General features: G+C 40.1%; 1 protein-coding gene across 1 annotated transcript in view; it reads left to right on the plus strand.

Annotated features, from left to right (window-relative positions):
- Positions 1–21,710, plus strand: part of asap1a (ArfGAP with SH3 domain, ankyrin repeat and PH domain 1a) — a 157,500-nt gene that overhangs the window by 93,474 nt on the left and 42,316 nt on the right. The window contains exons 9-15 of the mRNA XM_064942550.1: positions 2,569–2,655; positions 10,227–10,235; positions 13,589–13,689; positions 15,604–15,673; positions 15,902–15,989; positions 19,787–19,835; positions 20,462–20,628. Of these exons, the coding sequence (XP_064798622.1) occupies positions 2,569–2,655; positions 10,227–10,235; positions 13,589–13,689; positions 15,604–15,673; positions 15,902–15,989; positions 19,787–19,835; positions 20,462–20,628 (571 nt within the window). The remainder of the gene's footprint in view (positions 1–2,568; positions 2,656–10,226; positions 10,236–13,588; positions 13,690–15,603; positions 15,674–15,901; positions 15,990–19,786; positions 19,836–20,461; positions 20,629–21,710) is intronic.

A 21,710-nucleotide genomic window follows, 5' to 3' on the forward strand; every position in this document is an offset into this window, starting at 1 on the left:
AAGGTGTTTTTTCACATATCTCTTCATTGATATATCGTTCGTGGAAGCCTGCTTTCTTCTCTGAATTCCATGGAAAAATACTTGCAGCTGAGGTTTGCGCACCAATTTCGGCGCAGGACACCGGGCGGACACCTGGTAAATGTGGTCTCTTATGGTCAATCTTCCAATGATATGCCTACAAATACGTCACAATGCTGCAGACACCTTGGGGAAACGACAGAAAGGGCAGACTCATTCCTCTCGCATTCACAGTCATATAAGGAGACAATGGAAAACGGAGCCTCAAAAATCCTGCTCATTTCCTGGATGCCGTTTCATCTTGGTTTTGCCTGTAGCTCACGTCCTAGGGCACGCAAAGAAAATATCTTTGCAGTTCTGGAAACGTCAGTATTTTCTTTCCAAAGCTACCAATTATATGCATAGTCGAGCATCTTTTTGTGACAAAACATTGCGCTTAAAACGGGCACGTCTTTTTATCCAAAAATGATATAGCGCCCCTAGAGTTTCAAGAGGTTAAAGTAATGATGGACTGTCATTTATCTTTGCTTATTTGAGCTGTTCTTGTCATAATATGGACATGGACTTTTTCCAAATAGGAATATCGTCTGTATACCACCCCTACCTTGTCACAACACAACTGATTGGCTCAACACATTAACAAATTAACTTTTAACAAGGCGCACCAGTTAATTAAAACCTGTCTAGGACTGGGGTTCCGCCCCGCAACAGCCAGTGAAAGTGCAGGGCGCCAAATTCAAAACAACAATAATCTCATATTTAAAATTCCTCAAGCATACAATAATTTTACACCATTTTACATTTACATTTACATTTAAGTCATTTAGCAGACGCTCTTATCCAGAGCGACTTACACATTTTAACGTGAAGTTCTCGTTAATCCAGCTACAGTTTCGGGTTTCAAAAATTATTTACAGCGAAAGCACCACAAACGATTATGTTAGGTCACCAAGCCACAAAAAATCACAGCCATTTTTTCCAGCCAAAGAGAGGAGTCACAAAAAGCAGAAATAGAGATAAAATGAATCACTAACCTTTGATCTTCACCAGATGACACTCACAGGACTTCATGTTACACACACATCTGTGTTTTGTTTGATAAAGTTGATATAAAAAAAATCTGAGTTTACATTGGTGCGTTACGTTCAGTAGTTCTAAAACATGCGATGATATTGCAGAGAGCCACATCAATTTACAGAAATACTCATAATAAACATTGATAAAGATATGACTATTATACATGGAACTTTAGATGCACTTCTTAATGCAACCGCTGTGTCAGATTTCAAAAAAACTTTACGGAGAAAGCAAACCATGAATAATCTGAGTACAGCCTTTAAACAACAAAGCAGCCAAAAAGATACCCGCCATATTGGGTAGTCAACATTTCTCAGAAATAGTATTTTAAATATTCACTTTGATGATCTTCATCAGAATGCACTCCCAGGAATCCCAGTTGAAAAGAGTCCGTTACAGCCGGTAGAAACATGCCAACCTAAGTATGGAATCAATCTTTAGGATGTTTTTAACATAAAACTTCATTAATGTTCCAACCGGACAATTCCTTTGTCTGTACAAATGGAGTGGAACATAGCTACCTTTCACGTGAGCGCGCCAGATCGAGTCTGTGGCACTCAACCAGACCACTCACTCAAAGAGCCCTTATGAGCCCCTCCTTTAGAGTAGAATCCTCAAAACAGGTTCTAAATACTTTTGACATCTAGTGGAAACCTTGGGAAGTGAAACATAACTAATATCACCCTGTACCTTCAATGGGGTCTGAGTTGGGGAAAAACTACAAACCTCAGAATTCCCACTTCCTGGTTGGATTTTTCTCAGGTTTTCGCCTGCCATATGAGTTCTGTTATACTCAGTCAATCAAACAGTTTCTGAGTTTTTTCTATCCAATGCTATTAATAATGTGCATATATTAGCGTCTGTGACAGAGGAGGAGGAAGTTCACTCTGGGCACGCTATTCATCCAAAAGTGAAAATGCTGCCCCCTATCCCAAAAAGGTTAATTGAAATGCATTCCAGGTGACTACCTCATTGGGTCAGCAGGGTAGCCTAGTGGTTAGAGCGTTGGACTTGTAACTAGAAGGTTGCAAGTTGAAACCCCCGAGCTGACAAGGTACAAATCTGTCGTTCTGCCTCTGAACAGGCAGTTAACCCACTGTTCCTAGGCCGTCATTGAAAATAAGAATTTGTTCTTACCTGACTTGCCTAGTTAAAGGTAAAATATATAATTTTTTTTAAAGATGGTTGAGAGAATGCCGAGAGTGTGCAAAGCTGTCAAAGGCAAAGGGTGGCTACTTTGAAGAATATAAAATATATTTTGATTTGTTTAACACCTTTTTGGTTACTACTTGATTCCATGTGTCTTATTTCATTTCTACAATGTAATTTTTTTTTAATAAAGAAAAACTCTTGAAATGAGTAGGTATGTCCAATCTTTTCACTGGTACTGTATATCTCTCCATTCATTGTATGTGGTGATTTGATTGTGACTGATGGGAATTTGTAGTGATGTGAATGGTTCTCACTCCACAGATAAAGCAGACCCAGGATGAGGAGAAGAAGCAGTTGACGGCTCTAAGAGACCTCATTAAATCATCTCTGCAGCTGGACCAAAAGGAGGTAGCTCTTTTTGTCTAACATACCATGGGAGTGCAGCAGGGCACCATACCAATGTTTATTTGAATTTTGGTATTGGCCCTGCCTATACCATGTTGATGTCTTTTATAGTGTGGTTTTGTATCCTTGGGTAATGCTCTAACATTTCTCTAACGTACATATCCAAACCAGAAGCCACTAGTTACAGGCAACATTCGTACCTAGCTAAAGGCTAGAGCTGCTGCTTTCAAGGAGCTGGACACTAATCCGGATGCTTATAAGAAATCCCGCTATACCCTCAGAAGAACCATCAACCAGGCAAAGCGGCAATACAGGACTAAGATTGAATCCTACTATACCGGCTCTGACGCTCGTCGTTTGTGGCTGGGCTTGCAAACTATTACAGACTACAACTTGACGAGCTAAATGCCTGTTATGCTCGCTTCGAGGCAAGCGACACTGAAGCATGCATGAGAGCACCAGCTGTTCTGGGCCACTGTGTGATCCACAAATAACTCAATCTCAATCGCATTCCACACTGCCCTTTCTCACTTGTACAAAAGGAACACCGATGTGAGAATGCTGTTCATTGACTACAGCTCAGCGTTCAACACCATAGTGCCCACAAAGCTCATCACTAAGCTAAGGACCCTGGGACTAAACACATCCCTCTGGACCTGGAACCTGGACTTTCTGACAGGCTTCCTTAAAAGCTTCTACCCCCAAGCCATGAGATTGCTGAACAATTAATCAAATGGCTACCTGGACTATTTGCATTGTGATATGATTATAACCAATTTTACGAAGGCATGTCATTTCATCTTCTGCTGACAGTAGGACCTGCTTTGCTCCATCTCCTGACAGTGGAATGAATCAGTCCAACGAATCCACGCAGTCTTATCAGTCTACTCTGGAAATGAATAGGACATCTCTGATTATTCTTCTGAATCTGTGGTCTAAATGCAAAAGAGATGCCTGCACCACCATCAAATGAAACAGTCAGACAGGAGGGAGGAAGGGACGGCACCGTTTGGATAAAACAAGCCGGTGACAATGCTACGTGCTGATTATCAGCACAAAATGTCATCTGAGAGAGCAGGCCCTACAATGCACTCACGAGCTTTCGTTGTCTGTGACATGGACATGCTCCAACAGATGCCATTGCGTGAACACGCACCATGTAAGCGTAAGCTGACATTGCTTTTGTGCTGAGTTTCACTATTTATCAAGCACACTTAGCACTTATAATGATATGTAGGCTTCTGATCATTCCATAATTTGACTGTGCATTTCCTGACCTTTATAAAAAAAAGTACACTGTTAAAACATTCCAAACACATATGCTTTCTGTTTTCATAGGTGTACGAAAGGCACAAATATAATGTTTTGAGCACATGAAATTGTGTTTTATGTTTTTGTTTTTACATATAGCCTACAGCAGGGGTCGCCAACAGGTAGATTGCAAGCTACCAGTAGCCCACCTATGAGTAGCTCACCAATTCATTCTGAAAGTACATGGATTTTTTCAATTGATCCATCGCAAACTCTCTTAAACATAGAACTGGCCGTTACCCAATGAAAGCCACATTATCCCACCCCTGGTTAGCCACTATTGGCTTAAAAAGGCAAACGTAACACAATATCTGATCATTAATCTCCATCAATATTGCCTCTGTCTGTTTGGTGCGCGGGTTTGTTTATCACTTCGTATGTAGCCAGTTAGCGATGCTAATGAGAACAGTCTTGTGGGTAGGCAGAAAGACTTTCCCCAAAAACCTTCTCAATTGAATGTTAACAGTGAAGTTCACTCAAAAGCACTTCAGGGCCCTTTAAAACACATGCCTGGATGTTTGTCAGTACCCCAGACAGTTTTTAGGTCCATTGTTTGAGTATTCTGTATTTTATATGAAAATGTAAAAATTTCTGAAATGATTTAAGATAAATATAAAACTGTGCATTTATTGTTACTTAAACAACAATTGGTGTCCCGGCTTTTAATTGCCAGATACATGTGTTTGATGTAACAAGTTTTACTTCTTGCGACTAGCAATCCCGGATCCGGGAGCGTAATCATAGCCTCAAACAAATTAGCACAACGCAGCAGACATAAATACCCTTAGAAAATGTTCCTATTCATGTAAATCATGAATTAAATATATTGAGACACAGCTTAGCCTTTTGTTAATCACACTGTCATCTCAGATTTTCAAAATATGCGTTACAGCCAATGCTAGACAAGCATTTGTGTAAGTTTATCATGGCATAATGCTATTCTAGGCTCTGCTGGCAGCAGGCAACATTTTCACGAAAATAAGAAAAGTAATCAAATTAAATAATTTACCTTTGAAGAACTTCGGATGTTTTCACTGAGGAGACTCCCAGTTAGATAGCAAATGTTCTTTTTTTCCAAAAATATTATTTTTGTAGGCGAAATAGCTACCGTTTGTTCATCACGCTTGGCTGAGAAATCGACCGGAAAATGCTACCACTACAACGCCAAACTTTTTTCCAAATTAGCTCCATAATATTGACAGAAACATGTTAAACATTGTTTAAAGTCAATCATCAAGGTGTTTTTAACATATATATTCAATAATATATCCGTCGAGGCAATTGGTTTCTCATAAGATGCGATTGGAAGAATGGCTACCTCAGTATTTTACACAAGATTTTCTGCGGGAGACATCGTGACCACTTGCTAAATGTGTTCCCTTACGGCTATTCCTCAACAGAAATGCGTAAAAAGACGTCACAATGCTGTAGACACCTTGGGAATACGTAGAAAACGTAAGCTCATTCGTAGCTCATTCACAGCCACATAAGGAGTCATTGGCATGAGGCGGTTTCAAAAAATGCGGCACTTCCTGATTGGATTTTTATCTGGGTTTCGCCTGTAACATCAGTTCTGTTGCACTCACAGACAATATCTTTGCAGTTTTGGAAACGTCAGTGTTCTCTATCCAAAGCTGTCAATTATATGCATAGTCGAGCATCTTTTCGTGACCAAATTTCTTGTTTAAAACGGGAACGTTTTTCATCCAAAAATTAAAATATTGCCCCCTAGTCGTAAAAGTTTAAAAAACAAAGGCCGACTTCGTACTTCCATATAGTCTGTAATCAGGTAGATACTCTTCCTCCTGGTTCTAAGATGGATAATTACAGGATGCGGGACAAAGGAGCATCTTACTATTGGTCTTCAAGAAAGGAAATCAAAACGGAAGGAAGGAAGTAAACAATGAGATGGTATCTAGTTAGGCTAGCGGTTAATCCCTGAAGTAAAGTGAGGCTAGGCAAATAACAATAGTAGTCGAGTTACTGAGTAACGTTGGCCATAATTAAGTGCAATAATGTTCCGGTCAGATGAAAATACACAAATACACAAAATCAAGGACTACAAAAAGAAAACCAGTCACTTCACGGTCACCGACGGCATGCTTCCAGAAACACTAAACACCTTCTTTGCCCGCTTTGAGGATAATCCAGTGCCACAGTCGCGGCCTGCTAACAAGGACTGCACCCCCCCTCCTTCTCCGTGGCTGACGTGAGCGAAACATTTAAACGCGTTAAACTACAGCTCAGCATTCAACACCATAGTACCCTCCAAACTCATCATCAAGCTAAAGGCCCTCAACCCCGCCCTGTGCAATTGGGTTCTGGACATTCTAACGGGCCACCCGTAGGTGGTTAAGGTAGGATACATCTCCACTTCATTGACCCTCAACACTGCGGTACCACAAGGGTGCGTGATCAGCCCCCTCCTGTACTCCCTGTTCACCCACAACTGCGTGGCCATGCACGCCTCCAACTAAACCTTTAAGTTTGCAGCCATGCACCGGCCTCAGCCGCAAGGCTCTCAAGAGGGTGGTGTGGTCTGTACAATGCATCACCGGGGAAAACTACCTTCCCTCCATGACACCTACAGCACCCGATGTCACAGGAATCCCAAAAACATAATCAAGGCTGACAACCACCCGAGCCACTGCCTATTCACACAACTATCATCCAGAAGGTGAGGTCAGTTCAAGTGCATCAAAGCTGGGACCAAGAGACCGAACATCTTCTAAACAGCAATCACTAACTCAGAGACACTGCTGCCTACATTGAGACCCAATCGCTGGCCACTTTAATAAATGGATCACTAGTCATTTTAAACAATGCCACTTTAAATAATGATACTTTAATGTTTACATATCTTACATTACTCATATCATATGTATATACTGTATTTTATTCCATCTATTGCACCTTGCCTATGCCGCTCGGCCATCGCTCATTTTTATATCTACAGTTGAATTCTGAAGTTTACATACACCTTAGCCAACTACATTTAAACTCAGTTTTTCACAATTCCTGACATTTAATACCAGTATACATCCCTGTCTTAGGTCAGTTAGGATCACCACTTTATTTTAAGAATGTGAAATGTCAGAGTAATATTAGAGTGATTTATTTCAGCTTCAATTTCTTTCATCACATTCCCAGTGGGTCAGAAGTTTGCATACACTCAATTAGTATTTGGTAGCATTGCCTTAAAATATTTAAACTTGGGTCAAACATTTCGGGTAGCCTTCCACAAGCTTCCCACAATAAGTTGGGAGAATTTTGTCCCTTTACTCCTGACAGAGCTGGTGTAACTGAGTCAGGTTTCTAGGCCTCCTTTCTCGCACACGCTTTTTCAGTTCTGCCTACACATTTTCTATAGGATTGAGGTCAGGGCTTTGTGATGGCCACTCCAAACCTTGCCTTTGTTCTCCTGAAGCCATTTTGCCACAACTTTGGAAGTATGCTTGGGGTCATTGTCCATTTGGAAGACCCATTTGCGACCAAGCTTTAACTTCCTGACTGATGTCTTGAGATGTTGCTTCAATATATCCACATCATTTTAATTTCTCATGATGCCATCTATTTTTGTGAAGTGCACCAGACCCTCCTGCAGCAAAGCAAACCCACAACATGATGCTGCCACCCCCGTGTTTCACGGTTGGGATGGTGTTCTTCGGCTTGCAAGCCTCCCACTTTTTCCTCCAAACATAACGATGGTCATTATGGCCAAACAGTTCTATTTTTGTTTCATTAGACCAGAGGACAATTCTCCAAAAAGTACGATCTTTGTCCCCATGTGCAATTGCAAACAGTAATCTGGCTTTGTTAAAACCTGTCTAGGACACACGTTCCTCTAACGGAACCCCCCCAACATTCCACTGGCGCGGGAAATTCAAAAATATTTAACTTTCACACATTAACAAGTCCAATACAGCAAATGAAAGATAAACATTTTGTTAATCTACCCATCATGTCCGATTAAAAAAAAAAAAAAAATGTTTTACAGTGAAAACACAACATATATTTGTTAGATCACCACTAAATCCAAAAAGACACAACCATTTTTCCCAGCCAAAGATAGTCACAAAAGCAGAATTAGAGAATTAGAGACATATTAATCACTAACCTTTGATAATCTTAATCAGATGACACTCATATGACATGTTACACAATACATTTATGTTTTCTTCGATAATATGCATATTTATATCCACAAATATCGATTTACATTGATGCCATGTTCAGAAATGCCTCCAAAATATCAGGAGTAATTACAGAGAGCTACGACAGATAACAGAAATACTTATCATAAACTTTGACGAAAGATACATGTTTTACATATAATTAAAGATACTAGTTCTTTATGCAACTGCTGTGTCCGATTCTTTTAAAACATTACGAAAAAAGCATACCATGCAATAATCCGAGACAGCGCTCAGAAGTAAATATATTTCTACCGTGTTGGAGTCAACAGAAATACGAAATTACATCATAAATATTCCCTTACCTTTGGTGATCTTTCATCAGAATGCAGTGCAAGGAGTCCTAGTTCCACAATAAATCGTTGTTTTGTTCCATAATGTCCATTACTAGTGTCCAATTAGCTGCATTTGCTACCACGTTTAGATCACATGCCCAATAGCTGGCGTTGGTCCAGGCGAACTCGGACGAAAACTTAGACATATTCCAGGTCGAATAAACTGGTCAAAGTAAGTAGAGAATCAATCTTCAGGATGTTATTTTCATATATATGCAATAACGTTCCAACCAGAGCATTCGTTTTTGTCTACAGAGTAATGGAACGCAGGCGATATCAACAGAAAATTGTGCAACCAGGAAATGGCTTTCTGCCAGTGACTCATTCCCCTCCCATTCAGTCAAATATCACACTAGAGGCTTCATTCCACGTTCTACTGAATGCTGACATCTAGTAGAAGGCGTAGGAAGTGTGAACAGATCCATATCTTATTAGGTGTGAATAGGCGATGACTTCAAATTCAACCAGCCTCAGAATTTCCACTTCCTGTTTGGAAGATTGCCTGCCCTATGAGTTCTGTTATACTCACAGACATAATTCAAGCAGTTTTAGAAACTTCAGTGTTTTCTATCCAATAGTAATAATACTATGCATATGTTAGCATATAGGACAGAGTAGGAGGCAGTTCACTATGGGCACGCAATTCATCCAAAGTGAAAATGCTGCCCCTATCCCTAACAGGTTCTTAGGCAGTTTTGGAGCAGTGGCTTCTTCCTTGCTGAGCGGCCTTTCAGGTTATGTTGATACACAGTGGGGCAAAAAAGTATTTAGTCAGCCACCAATTGTGCAAGTTCTCCCACTTAAAAAGATGAAAGGCCTGTAATTTTCATCATAGGTGCACTTCATCTATGACAGACAAAATGAGAAAAAAAATCCAGAAAATCACGTTGTAGGATTTTTAATGAATTTATTTGCAAATTATGGTGGAAAATAAGTATTTGGTCAATAACAAAAGTTTATAAATACTTTGTTATATACCCTTTGTTGGCAATGACATAGGTCAAACGTTTTCTGTAAGTCTTCAAGGTTTTCACACACTGTTGCTGGTATTTTGGCCCATTCCTCCATGCAGAGCTCCTCTAGAGCAGTGATGTTTTGGGGCTGTTGCTGGGCAACACAGACTTTCAACTCCCACCAAAGATTTTCTATGGGGTTGAGATGCTGAAAGACCCAGCCACGTTTCATCTTCAATAGCCTTGCTGATGGCTGATTGCTCATCTTTTTAAGTGGGAGAACTTGTACAATTGGTGGCTGACTAAATACTTTTTTGCCCAACTGTATAGTCAGCCTACTTCGCAGTTGATGTTTATTTGAGAAGGTTTATGGAGAAAGTCTTTGTCTACCCACAACACAGTTCTCATTAGCATCGCTAACTTGGCTACATACAGAGTGATAAGTGCGACCACCAAATAGGCAGACGGGCAATATTGCAGCAAATTAAATTGTCAGATATTGTTACGTTTGGATTTTTAAGTTAATAGTGGCTAAGCAGGGGTGGGATACTGTGGCTTAGATTGGATAGTCGTCAGGAGATTTATGTTTATGTCAGTTTGTGATGGAACAATTGAAAAAATCCATCTGCTTTCAGAATTGCTTGGCGAGCTACTCATAGGTGGGCTGTGAGCTTACTGGTAGCTTGCAATCTACCTGTTGGAGACCCCTGTTCTTGATACTTCAACATTCGTGCATTCTGACATACAGCCTGTCTTCCCTTCACCGCATTCTCTGGCTGAAGTCTAGGAGAGTAAGTGCTGTCCCCTCAATAATAATCATTGGCTTCCTTTATTTTGTCCTGTAACCATTTCCCACTCTGTGATTATTTGGGATTTATTGGTAAAGTAGTGTCTACCTCTGGTAGTTTTTCTAAAGTAGTGTGTCTCTAAAGTAGTGTGAGCATGTGAAGTAGTGTGAGCATGTAAAATAGTGTCTATCTCTGGTAGTTTTTCAAAAGGAGTGTGTCTGTGTAAAGTAGTATGAACATGTAAAGTAGTGTTTATATCTGGTAGTTTGTCTAAAGTAGTGTGAGCATGTAAAGTAGTGTGAGCTTGTGAAGTAGTGTGTGTGTGTAAAGTAGTGTGAGCATGTAAAGTAGTGTGAGCATGTAAAGTAGTGTGAGCATGTAAAGTAGTGTGCGCATGTAAAGTAGTGTCTATCTCTGGTAGTTTTTCTAAAGGAGTGTGTCTCTGTAAAGTAGTGTGAGCATGTGAGATAGTGTGAGCATGTAAAGTAGTGTGTCTGTGTAAAGTAGTGTGAGCATGTAAAGTAGTGTGAGCATGTAAAGTAGTGTGAGCATGTAAAGTAGTGTGAGCATGTAAAGGAGTGTGTCTGTGTAAAGGAGTGTGTCTGTGTAAAGGAGTGTGTCTGTGTAAAGGGGTGTGTCTGTGTAAAGGGGTGTGTCTGTGTAAAGGGGTGTGAGCGTGTAAAGTAGTGTGAGCGTGTAAAGTAGTGTGAGCGTGTAAAGTAGTGTGAGCGTGTAAAGTAGTGTGAGCATGTAAAGTAGTGTGAGCATGTAAAGTAGTGTGCGCATGTAAAGTAGTGTCTATCTCTGGTAGTTTTTCTAAAGGAGTGTGTCTCTGTAAAGTAGTGTGAGCATGTGAGATAGTGTGAGCATGTAAAGTAGTGTGTCTGTGTAAAGTAGTGTGTCTGTGTAAAGTAGTGTGAGCATGTAAAGTAGTGTGAGCATGTAAAGTAGTGTGAGCATGTAAAGTAGTGTGAGCATGTAAAGTAGTGTGAGCATGTAAAGTAATGTGTCTGTGTAAAGTAGTGTGAGCATGTAAAGTAGTGTGTCTGTGTAAATTACTGTTTGTGTAAAGTAGTGTGTCTGTGTAAATGACTTTGTGTAAAGGGGTGTGTCTGTGTAAAGTAGTGTATCTGTGTAAAGGACTGTTTGTGTAAAGTAGTGTGTCTGTGTAAAGTAGTGTATCTGTGTAAAGGACTGTGTTTGTGTAAAGGGGTGTGTCTGTGTAAAGTAGTGTGTCTGTGTAAAGTAGTGTGAGCATGTAAAGTAGTGTGTCTGTGTAAAGTAGTGTGAGCATGTAAAGTAGTGTGAGCATGTAAAGTAGTGTGAGCATGTAAAGTAGTGTGTCTGTGTAAAGTAGTGTGAGCATGTAAAGTTGTGTGAGCATGTAAAGTAGTGTGTCTGTGTAAAGGAGTGTGTCTGTGTAAAGTAGTGTATCTGTGTAAAGGACTGTGTCTGTGTAAAGTAGTGTATCTGTGTAAAGGACTGTTTGTGTAAAGGACTGTGTTTGTGTAAAGGGGTGTGTCTGTGTAAAGTAGTGTGTCTGTGTAAAGGGGTGTGTCTGTGTAAAGTAGTGTTTCTGTGTAAAGTAGTGTGATCATGTAAAGTAGTGTGAGCATGTAAAGTTGTGTGAGCATGTAAAGTAGTGTGAGCATGTAAAGTAGTGTGAGCATGTAAAGTAGTGTGTCTGTGTAAAGTAGTGTGTCTGTGTAAAGTTGTGTGAGCATGTAAAGTTGTGTGAGCATGTAAAGTTGTGTGAGCATGTAAAGTAGTGTGTCTGTGTAAAGGATTGTGTCTGTGTAATGGAGTGTGTCTGTGTAATGGAGTGTGTCTGTGTAAAGGAGTGTGTCTGTGTAAAGTAGTGTATCTGTGTAAAGGACTGTGTCTGTGTAAAGTAGTGTATCTGTGTAAAGGACTGTTTTGTGTAAAGGGGTGTGTCTGTGTAAAGTAGTGTGTCTGTGTAAAGTAGTGTGTCTATGTAAAGTAGTGTATCTGTGTAAAGGGGTGTGTCTGTGTAAAGTAGTGAGTCTGTGTAAAGGACTGTGTCTGTGTAAAGTAGTGTATCTGTAAAGGACTGTGTCTGTGTAAAGTAGTGTATCTGTGTAAAGGAGTGTTTTTGTGTAAAGGGGTGTTTTTGTGTAAAGGGGTGTTTTTGTGTAAAGTAGTGAGTCTGTGTAAAGGACTGTTTCTGTGTAAAGGGGTGTGTCTGTAAAGGACTGTGTTTGTGTAAAGGAGTGTGTCTGTGTAAAGGGGTGTGTCTGTGTAAAGTAGTGTGTCTGTGTAAAGTAGTGTGAGCATGTAAAGTAGTGTATCTCTGGTAGTTTTTCTAAAGGGGTGTGTCTGTGTAAAGTAGTGTGAGCATGTAAAGTAGTGTTTATCTCTGGTAGTTTTTCTAAAGAGGTGTGTCTGTGTAAAGTAGTGTGAGCATGTAAAGTAGTGTTTATCTCTGGTAGATTTTCTAAAGAGGTGTGTCTGTGTAAAGTAGTGTGAGCATGTAAAGTAGTGTGAGCATGTAAAGTCGTGTGAGCATGTAAAGTCGTGTGAGCATGTAAAGTCGTGTGAGCATGTAAAGTCGTGTGAGCATGTAAAGTCGTGTGAGCATGTGAAGTAGTGTTTATCTCTGGTAGATTTTCTAAAGAAGTGTGTCTGTGTAAAGTAGTGTGAGCATGTAAAGTCGTGTGAGCATGTGAAGGAGTGTGAGCATGTAAAGTCGTGTGAGCATGTGAAGGAGTGTGAGCATGTAAAGTCGTGTGAGCATGTAAAGTAGTGTTTATCTCTGGTAGTTTTTCTAAAGAGGTGTGTCTATGTAAAGTCGTGTGAGCATGTAAAGTCGTGTGAGCATGTTAAGTCGTGTGAGCATGTGAAGGAGTGTGAGCATGTTAAGTCGTGTGAGCATGTGAAGGAGTGTGAGCATGTGAAGTCGTGTGAGCATGTGAAGTCGTGTGAGCATGTTAAGTCGTGTGAGCATGTGAAGGAGTGTGAGCATGTGAAGTCGTGTGAGCATGTGAAGGAGTGTGAGCATGTTAAGTCGTGTGAGCATGTGAAGGAGTGTGAGCATGTGAAGGAGTGTGAGCATGTTAAGTCGTGTGAGCATGTGAAGGAGTGTGAGCATGTGAAGGAGTGTGAGCATGTGAAGTCGTGTGAGCATGTTAAGTCGTGTGAGCATGTGAAGGAGTGTGAGCATGTAAAGTCGTGTGAGCATGTGAAGGAGTGTGAGCATGTAAAGTAGTGTGAGCATGTAAAGTCGTGTGAGCATGTGAAGGAGTGTGAGCATGTGAAGTCGTGTGAGCATGTAAAGTCGTGTGAGCATGTGAAGGAGTGTGTCTATGTACATTGAACCCTGTGACTGGGTATTTCAGGACTCTCAGAGCAAGCAGAGTGGATACAATATGCACCAGCTACAGGGGAACAAGGACTTTGGCAGTGAGAAGAAGGGCAATTTGATGAAGAAAAGTGATGGGTGGGTGAAAGAGTGGATGGATGAAAGTGGATGGATGGGTAAATTTGGAGATGTGGTGATGTGAACGCTGACTTACAATACAGTGCCTTCAGAAAGTATTCACACAGCCTGAATTAACTATTTGTTAAATAGATCTTTTGTGTCATGAGCCTACACACAATACCCCATAATGTCAAAGTGGAATGAGGTTATTTTGAAAACGTTTATTTTACAAAGGAATTTGCAAAGAAATGCTGAAGAGTCAATACGTATTCAACCCTTTTGTTATGGCAAGCCTAAATAAGTTCAGGAGTAAATATTTGCTTAACAAGTCACGTAATAAGTTGCATGGACTCACTCTGTGTGCATTAATAGTGTTTAACATAATTTTTAATGACGACTGTAACAGTTTTGATTTGTTTGTCTGGGGTGCCAGGTAGGCCGTGTCTACCAGAGAAAAATTATAGATTTGTCCTTTTTGTTTGAGAGGGAATGAGACCCGTCTAGTCCGTCAAGTCTATACCAACTTGCAGGTTCCTTGGTGAAAGAGTGGGGTAAAATCTCACAGCAAGAACTGCAAATCTGGTGCAGTCCATGAGACGGAGATGCACTGCAGTACTTAATGCAGCTGGTGGCCACACCAGATACTGACTGTTACTTTTGATTTTGACCCCCCCCTTTGTTCAGGGACACATTATTCCATTTCTGTTAGTCACATGTCTGTGGAACTTGTTCACTTTATGTCTCAGTTGTTGAATCTTGTTATGTTCATACAAATATTTACACAGTGAGAGGACGTTTCTTTTTTTGCTGAGTTTGAATACAGAAGATATTCATAAGTCAGTTCCAATCCCATATTTACATGTGCAGGGATACTGGAGTGATAGAGGTGGATATGTATAGGAGTAAGGTGACTAGGCATCAGGATATAAGATAAACAGAGTAGCAGCAGCTTCTATATGAGTGGGTCTGCAGGTGTGTAGAGTCAGTATAAATCTTTGTGCATATTATGTGTGAGTGAGAAGATGATGGAGCGAGTTTTGTTCAAGAGCCTGTTGGTGTCAGACTTGATGCACCGTTACCTCATGCCATGTGGCTGCAAAGAAAGTAGTCTATGGCTTGAGTGTTTGGGGTATTTGATTCTCTGGGCCTTCTTTTTACACCGCCTGATTTAGGTCCTGGATGGCAGGGAGCTCGGCCCCAGTGATGTACTGGGCTGTCTGCAAAACCCTCTGTAGCGCCATGCGATCGAGAGCGGTGCTATTACCATGCCGAGCAGTGATGCAGCCATTGCAAGCAGTGATGCTTATCATTGGCAAGGACTCAGGAGTTTTTTAGGATACAAATAAATGGAATAGATCTAAGCACAGGCAAAATCCTAGAGGAAAACCTGGTTGTCTGCTTTCCACCAGACACTGGGAGACAAATTCACCTTTCAGTAGGACAATAACGTAAAACACAAGGCCAAATATACACTGGAATTGCTTACCAAGACGACAGTGAATGTTCCTGTGTGGCCTAGTTAGTGTTGACTTAAATAGGCTTGAAAATCTATGGCAAGCAGGTGTGCAAAGCTCTTAAAGACGTACTGAGAAAAATTCACATCTGTAATCACTGCCAAAGGTGATTCTAACATGTATTGACTCAGGGGTATATACTTATGTCAATTAAATATTTATGTCTTTAATAAATTTGCAAATATTTCTAAAAACATGTTTTCACTTTTGTCATTATGGGCTATTGTGTGAAGATGGGTGAGATTTTTTTTTAAATCCATTTTGATTTCATGCTGTAACATTACAACATTTGGAAAAGGTCAAGGGGTATGAATACTTTCTGAAGGCACTTTGTCAGAGTTTGTTTGTCTGGGTTTACATTTGTAAGATTAAGAAGTGTAAAAAATGTTATTCCTAAATGTATTTCCTTTTTTCCTAGGTTACGGAAGGTGTGGCAAAGGAGGAAATGTTCTGTGAAGAGCGGCATTCTCACTATCGCTCATGCCACAGTGAGTAGTACTATATTGCACTACATTACCCATAATCCATTGCAACACAGCAACACAGTATGACTCTTGTCCAGAAGCCAAATCCTACCGGACAAAAATAATTTGAACCAACGTTCTATCAACATGTCATATCTTTTCTAAATACTAATGTTCAACAACTGGCTGATTAATTAATCCTTTAATTTCTTCACCTATTGCGTATGTTATTTATCTCTGTCTGTCATCTAGTCTAACCGACAGCCGGTGAGACTGAACCTACTGACCTGCCAGGTCAAACCCAGTGGGGAGGACAAGAAGTGCTTTGACCTCATCTCCCGTGAGTTCATATAATATTATTTTAGAATAATATAATGTATAATATATGATTATGTATTTCCTATAATATCATATATTAATGATATGATAAATTTGCAGACAGTTTTATTAATAATTGACTCTACAGGAATGGAATCGGCCGTCTGCACCAGACCTGGGTTACTGTATGTCAAATACTTTCACATACTTGGGCCTACTTACTTACCATACTTGCCTGATACGATGCAGTAATAGTTGTCAAAATCTTAGATAAATATTCATAGCTCAATAGCTAATCATAGTGCACCCCCTAATCGTAGCTAATCATAAAGCACATCAACTTTTTTGAGGGAGAACGTAATCCCTTAGAATATACTATTTCTTGGTAGCAGTGGAGTGAGGGAGACATACAAGTGAGAGGGGTAGATGAGATTAGACGAGTTGTAAAAATCTTGTGTAATTTGGTCAGCTGCGTGATTAAGTTCTGTGTTCATACGTGTTAGAAATTGAGTCTCCACCCCACTGAACTAATGCTGCTCGGATCTCACACATTCCATTCAGTCCTGGTAGATTATCTTGGTCTACACGCAGAATATGTCCATGGGAGTTTAGTATAGTTGAAAGTGACGGTCTGGTGCCTGAGTTTGGCTGAATGGAACCACCAACTCTACGACATGTGGGGCTAGCTCAGTAATTGTATCTTGTAATCAATGATTATGGATGAAGACTGAAGAAAAGGAAATAACTGTCAAAACAGCTTTAATAATACATTCATTTTAGAAAATATATTTTCCATCAATTTTATTATTTTCAACTAGATATCCTTGACTCAATAGCAGAACTGTAAATCAAATGTATTTTTCAAATCAAATTTATTTATATAGCCCTTCGTACATCAGCTGATATCTCAAAGTGCTGTACAGAAACCCAGTCTAAAACTCCCAACAGCAAGCAATGCAGGTGTTTAAGTACGTGAACATATGGGTCCAGTGAGTGGTTGGGCTGGCTGGGAACACGGCGATTCAGACATTTAGCTGGCCGATGCTAACAGTTAGTAGGCCGGGGCTAAACAAGCTAGCAGTTAACAGACTGGGGCTGGCAATTTAGCAGTTATCAGACTGGGTTAGCAAGCAAACACTTGGCAGACCGGGTCTAGCAGTTAGCAGACCGGGTCAGGCAAGCTAGCAGTTAGCTAGCTTAATAATAAATAATAGGTCCGTAATGCTGTGGTTTGAGTCACGTTGTTTGAACTGGCGAGAGCTTTCCGATCTAAAGGTTAGCTGATGACCGCTAGCAGATTTGCTGACTGATAGCTGGTAGGTAGTTAGCTGGCTAGATTCAGTTGAGGGATTCCAGATCTAAAGTAAATAGAAATACTTAAGAAAAAAAAAAAAAAAGAACAGATCCACGCCACATTGGATGAGGCGGGTTGCAGGAGAGTATTTGGAAGTTGGTTTAGGAAAATATTTTTAAAATGATATGCGAAGATAAAGATATATACAAGGGACACGACAGGACGAAGTCTTCTGACTGCTACGCCATCTTGGATTCAAAAGTCTTAAGTACATTTTAGCAATTCCATTTATTTTTGATACTTAAGTATTTTTAATATCAAATACTTTTAGATTTTTACTCAAGTTGTATTTTACTGGGTGACTTTTACTTTTACTTTTACTTGAGTCATTTTCGATTAAGGCATCTTTTAGTTTTACTCAAGTATGACAATTTAGTACTTTTTCCACCGCTGGAAGTGGTCACATGACCCATCAATTTAGACAAGTGTGTCTGAGTAAACATCATCTAATATTTATAAAATATTTTTATCTGGACACTTTCTGTTTACCTGGAATTTTTCCTTACTTTTACCACTTTTAGTCTTAATCTTCAGGACACTACTCACTGTTTAGGACATGACCTTACATGTGAATCCTTAAAGAGATGGGTGGGGCTAAGGCTTAAGAGGGTGTGAACAATGCTGAATGGGTGTAGACAAAGAAGAGCTCTCCAGTAGGTGTACCAAAACATTGAAAGACGGTTTTCTCAAAAGTGAGTTTCCAAGTTGGTCAACTTTCAAAGTAATTCATACTGTCTGTTAGTGCGTATGCGTCAGAACATGACGGCAGTTGGGAACATGGCATTAGCATGTCGTTTGTGCCTTGAAATGTATGTTATTAAATGTGGCAACACATTGAAAAGAACCTACGGGTTCAGCCTTGTATATATAGCTATTTTTAGCTTGTGTATATATAGCTAACCAAGTCATTACAAAACTTAGTCAGACAACATGAAAAACTACAAGTAATCTAGTAAAAACCATTGAATTCACAAGAGTATAACACAGCAAATTAAAAACATTGACAGGTCAGGGAATCAGCCTCAATATTTCATCAGTGATTTAGAAACACCAATCGGGACAAGTTCTTCCAGTTTAAAAATATTTTGGAAGGTGTTCGAAGACGATGGCGTAGAGTAAAAAAAATAAAAAGCACTTTTACCAAATTCAGTTCGGACATTTGGAACAGTTAGCAGCGAATGAAGAGAGTACCCACCACATTTCTGAACAATAAAAATGCACAAATAAAAAGGTAGTAAACCCAAAATGACTTTGTCAATAAAAGTATACCAGTGACTGAGCCTACGAGTGACTAGAGAAGGCCAGCCAACCCTGGTATACAAAGTGCAGTGGTGAATAAGGGTTTTGCAGTTTAAAATAAATCTCAAAGTGCCATGGTAAAGAGTGTCAATTGATCTCAAACACTGAGCAGAAGCATTCATATATAAAATATCCCCATAGTCTAGTAAAGGCATAAATGTAGCTGATACGAGCCTTCTCCTGGCTTCAAAAGAAAAACGGGCCTTATTCATAAAATAAAATCCCAATTTCAGCTTCAATTGTTTTGTAAGTTGTTGAATATGCCGTCATCAATTAAAATTCCAAGATATTTATGAGGTTACAACCTCAATCTCCTTGCCCTGACAGGTAGTAATAGGTGAAAGGTTCAGAGGACTATTTCTTGCATTAGATAGTTTAGTTTTGTCAGTATTGAGGATTAGCTTCAATTGACACAAGGTACAGTGGGGATGAACAAGTATTTGATACACTACCGATCTTGCAGGTTTTCCTACCTTCAAAGCATGTAGAGGTCTGTAATTTTTATCATAGGTACACTTCAACTGTGAGAGACGGAATCTAAAACAAAAATCCAGAAAATCACATTTCCACCTCCATACAGACCTCTACATGCTTTGTAAGTAGGAAAACCTGCAAAATCTGCAGTGTAGCAAATACTTGTTGTCCCCACTGTATGTTGAACAGTATAAAACGCAAGTTTGCATGTTCTGGAAAGCTTTTTTAAGAGACGAGGCACGACCTATGACCAAGCATCATTACAACCGAGGATATATTTTGGAAAGTTATGATCATTGTTGCCGGACTTCTTTTGATCTATCCCATTAGTCTTTGAGATATACGAGACAAATCAGTGCAGATGTCGCGGTATCTGACGGAAGACAATGATATATCCTACTGTTTGAATAAAGACAAATAATTAAAAAAGAAAGTGACACTGTGACGGACTAACGCCGGTATGGACCCCCTGTCTGCTACCACTATACCAAAACACGGCACACACCTCAATGTTCAAGTATTTGGAAGTATTTTATGTGTTTCGCCGAGCCCAGGCTCCAAGACAGTGAGGGAGAAGCCCTTTGTCTTTTTGTGTGTAAAAATAGGGCTCCCACAGTGTTTTTACTTCTAGTCATTCTAATCTAGTGATACTAGCTATGCACTAAGGTATGTCTGTCTTTTCTCTTTTACAGATAATCGCACATATCATTTCCAGGCTGAAGATGAACAGGAGTTTGTGATGTAAGATAATCTACTATATGGTGTGTGTGCGCATGTGCACACCTGAATGTCAGTGCTCAGTATGAAGGAGACTCTGAACATGGTGTTGAGTGCATTTGGGGACTGTAAAATATGGTGGGGGATCTGTTTTGCTTCCCACTGGTCCTTGGATCCTTGTTAAGGTCAACGGCATCATGAACCTTACCCAGTACCAGGACATTTTAGTTTAAAAACCTGGTTGCCTCTGTCAAGAGGCTGAAACTTGGCCACAAATGGATCTTCAGAAAGACAATAACCCCAAGCACACATCTACATTATTAATTGACCACAAAAATAAATAAGGAATGGTCTAAGAACACTACCAATGTATTATCCAATCTCATAAAACTTTTTTTTTATCTCGGTGCCATTATCCTCGTAAGGTGATGTATTGAAAACAGGGGAGTCAATCATTTTGTGCCCTCTCTTTGAGAAAAAAATGTATTACTTTTTAAACAAAATCTTTCTCTGAGAAATTGTATTAGTATAGAATAATGTCCCCATTTTTTTTAGCATACAATATAGCTCAGTATTTGAATGATTTATTTTATGAAGTCCTTTTTGCTCGAGGGTGTCACTGTATACAGTATATATATGTGTGTGTGCAGCTGGATATCGGTGCTGACCAACAGTAAAGAGGAGGCACTGAACAAGGCGTTCCACGGGGAGCAGAGTACAGGAGGAGAGGACACCCTGGAGGACCTGACCAAAGCCATCATAGAAGACGTGCTACGGATACCTGGCAACGCAATCTGCTGTGACTGTGGTGCAGCTGGTGAGTAAGAGAGTGTGTGTCTGTTTGGGCGATGGTCTTCCACTCCACAGCTTCAGATGGTAAGGTGTTGATCAGCCAGGCAGTTCAGAAAGGCTGAGCACTAGTTTAAGCGGAAGGAGCTTCAATGGCGTCAGTCAGTTACTTAGACTGGTCCGGAGATCTTCATCAGGCACCTCGTACGTTGTCGCTGCCTCCTCTGTAGGTAGGCTGGATGGTCCACTACTGAAGCGTAGCACTCATCTGGGTGACGCTTCGGCAGCTATAAGCGCCAGAAAGACCAACAAACCTCGGCAGTAGTTAGGAATGTGGTGGAAATTATAATTAATAATATAATGGATTCTTCAAGCAACAACTTTATTTTAAGATTTGCAAAAATGGAGTGTTAACAATCCACTCAACAGTGCAGAGTTAAAAGCCCAATGAACGGTTGGCTCTCAGCTTTTATAGAAAGTACAACTTGTCTTCGTGGCAGTTTAGCAGATGGGTGGAAACAGCGACGGTTTGTCTATGCAGATTAAGATGGCATGAGAGCTCAACTGTTATAACTGTGTTTTGTCACAGTTCACACTATAATGTGCTCCTTCCTGCAAGTTTCCATACAGCTGACTTCCTGCAGATAGTAAAACCAAGGGATGTCTCACATGCTGCAGTCGCACCCAAAAGGATCTTACGCCCAGTCTTATGAATAACTCTCAAAAAGACAAGTTTGTATCAGGTTAGAATAGTTCATTAAGTTACCCTCACCTTGGGGTATGAATGTACAGCAATGGTCACCTATCATTAGGGCCCCTCTGCAGGAGATGTGATGTTACTACTACAGCAAACTAACCTTCCGGTGATGTGGCCTCCTGTGTACAGGGATCTGTGGCTATTCTTTCATGTGTTGTACCTTTTTTATTTGTCACTGAAATTTGACAATAGTGTCTGAAATGACAACACTATATCTGCTAGAATCTGCAACTAACACCCTTATGCAAACATTGTCTCAAACACATGGCCCCGTATGTTCTTAGCCTTCTGCTACAAATACATTTGCACATAATCATTCCATCTAACCCATAACACGTTCTGCTAGTCCACTT

This window comes from Oncorhynchus masou, chromosome 3, assembly GCF_036934945.1.
Source record: "Oncorhynchus masou masou isolate Uvic2021 chromosome 3, UVic_Omas_1.1, whole genome shotgun sequence".
NCBI classification, from domain to species: Eukaryota; Metazoa; Chordata; class Actinopteri; order Salmoniformes; family Salmonidae; genus Oncorhynchus; species Oncorhynchus masou.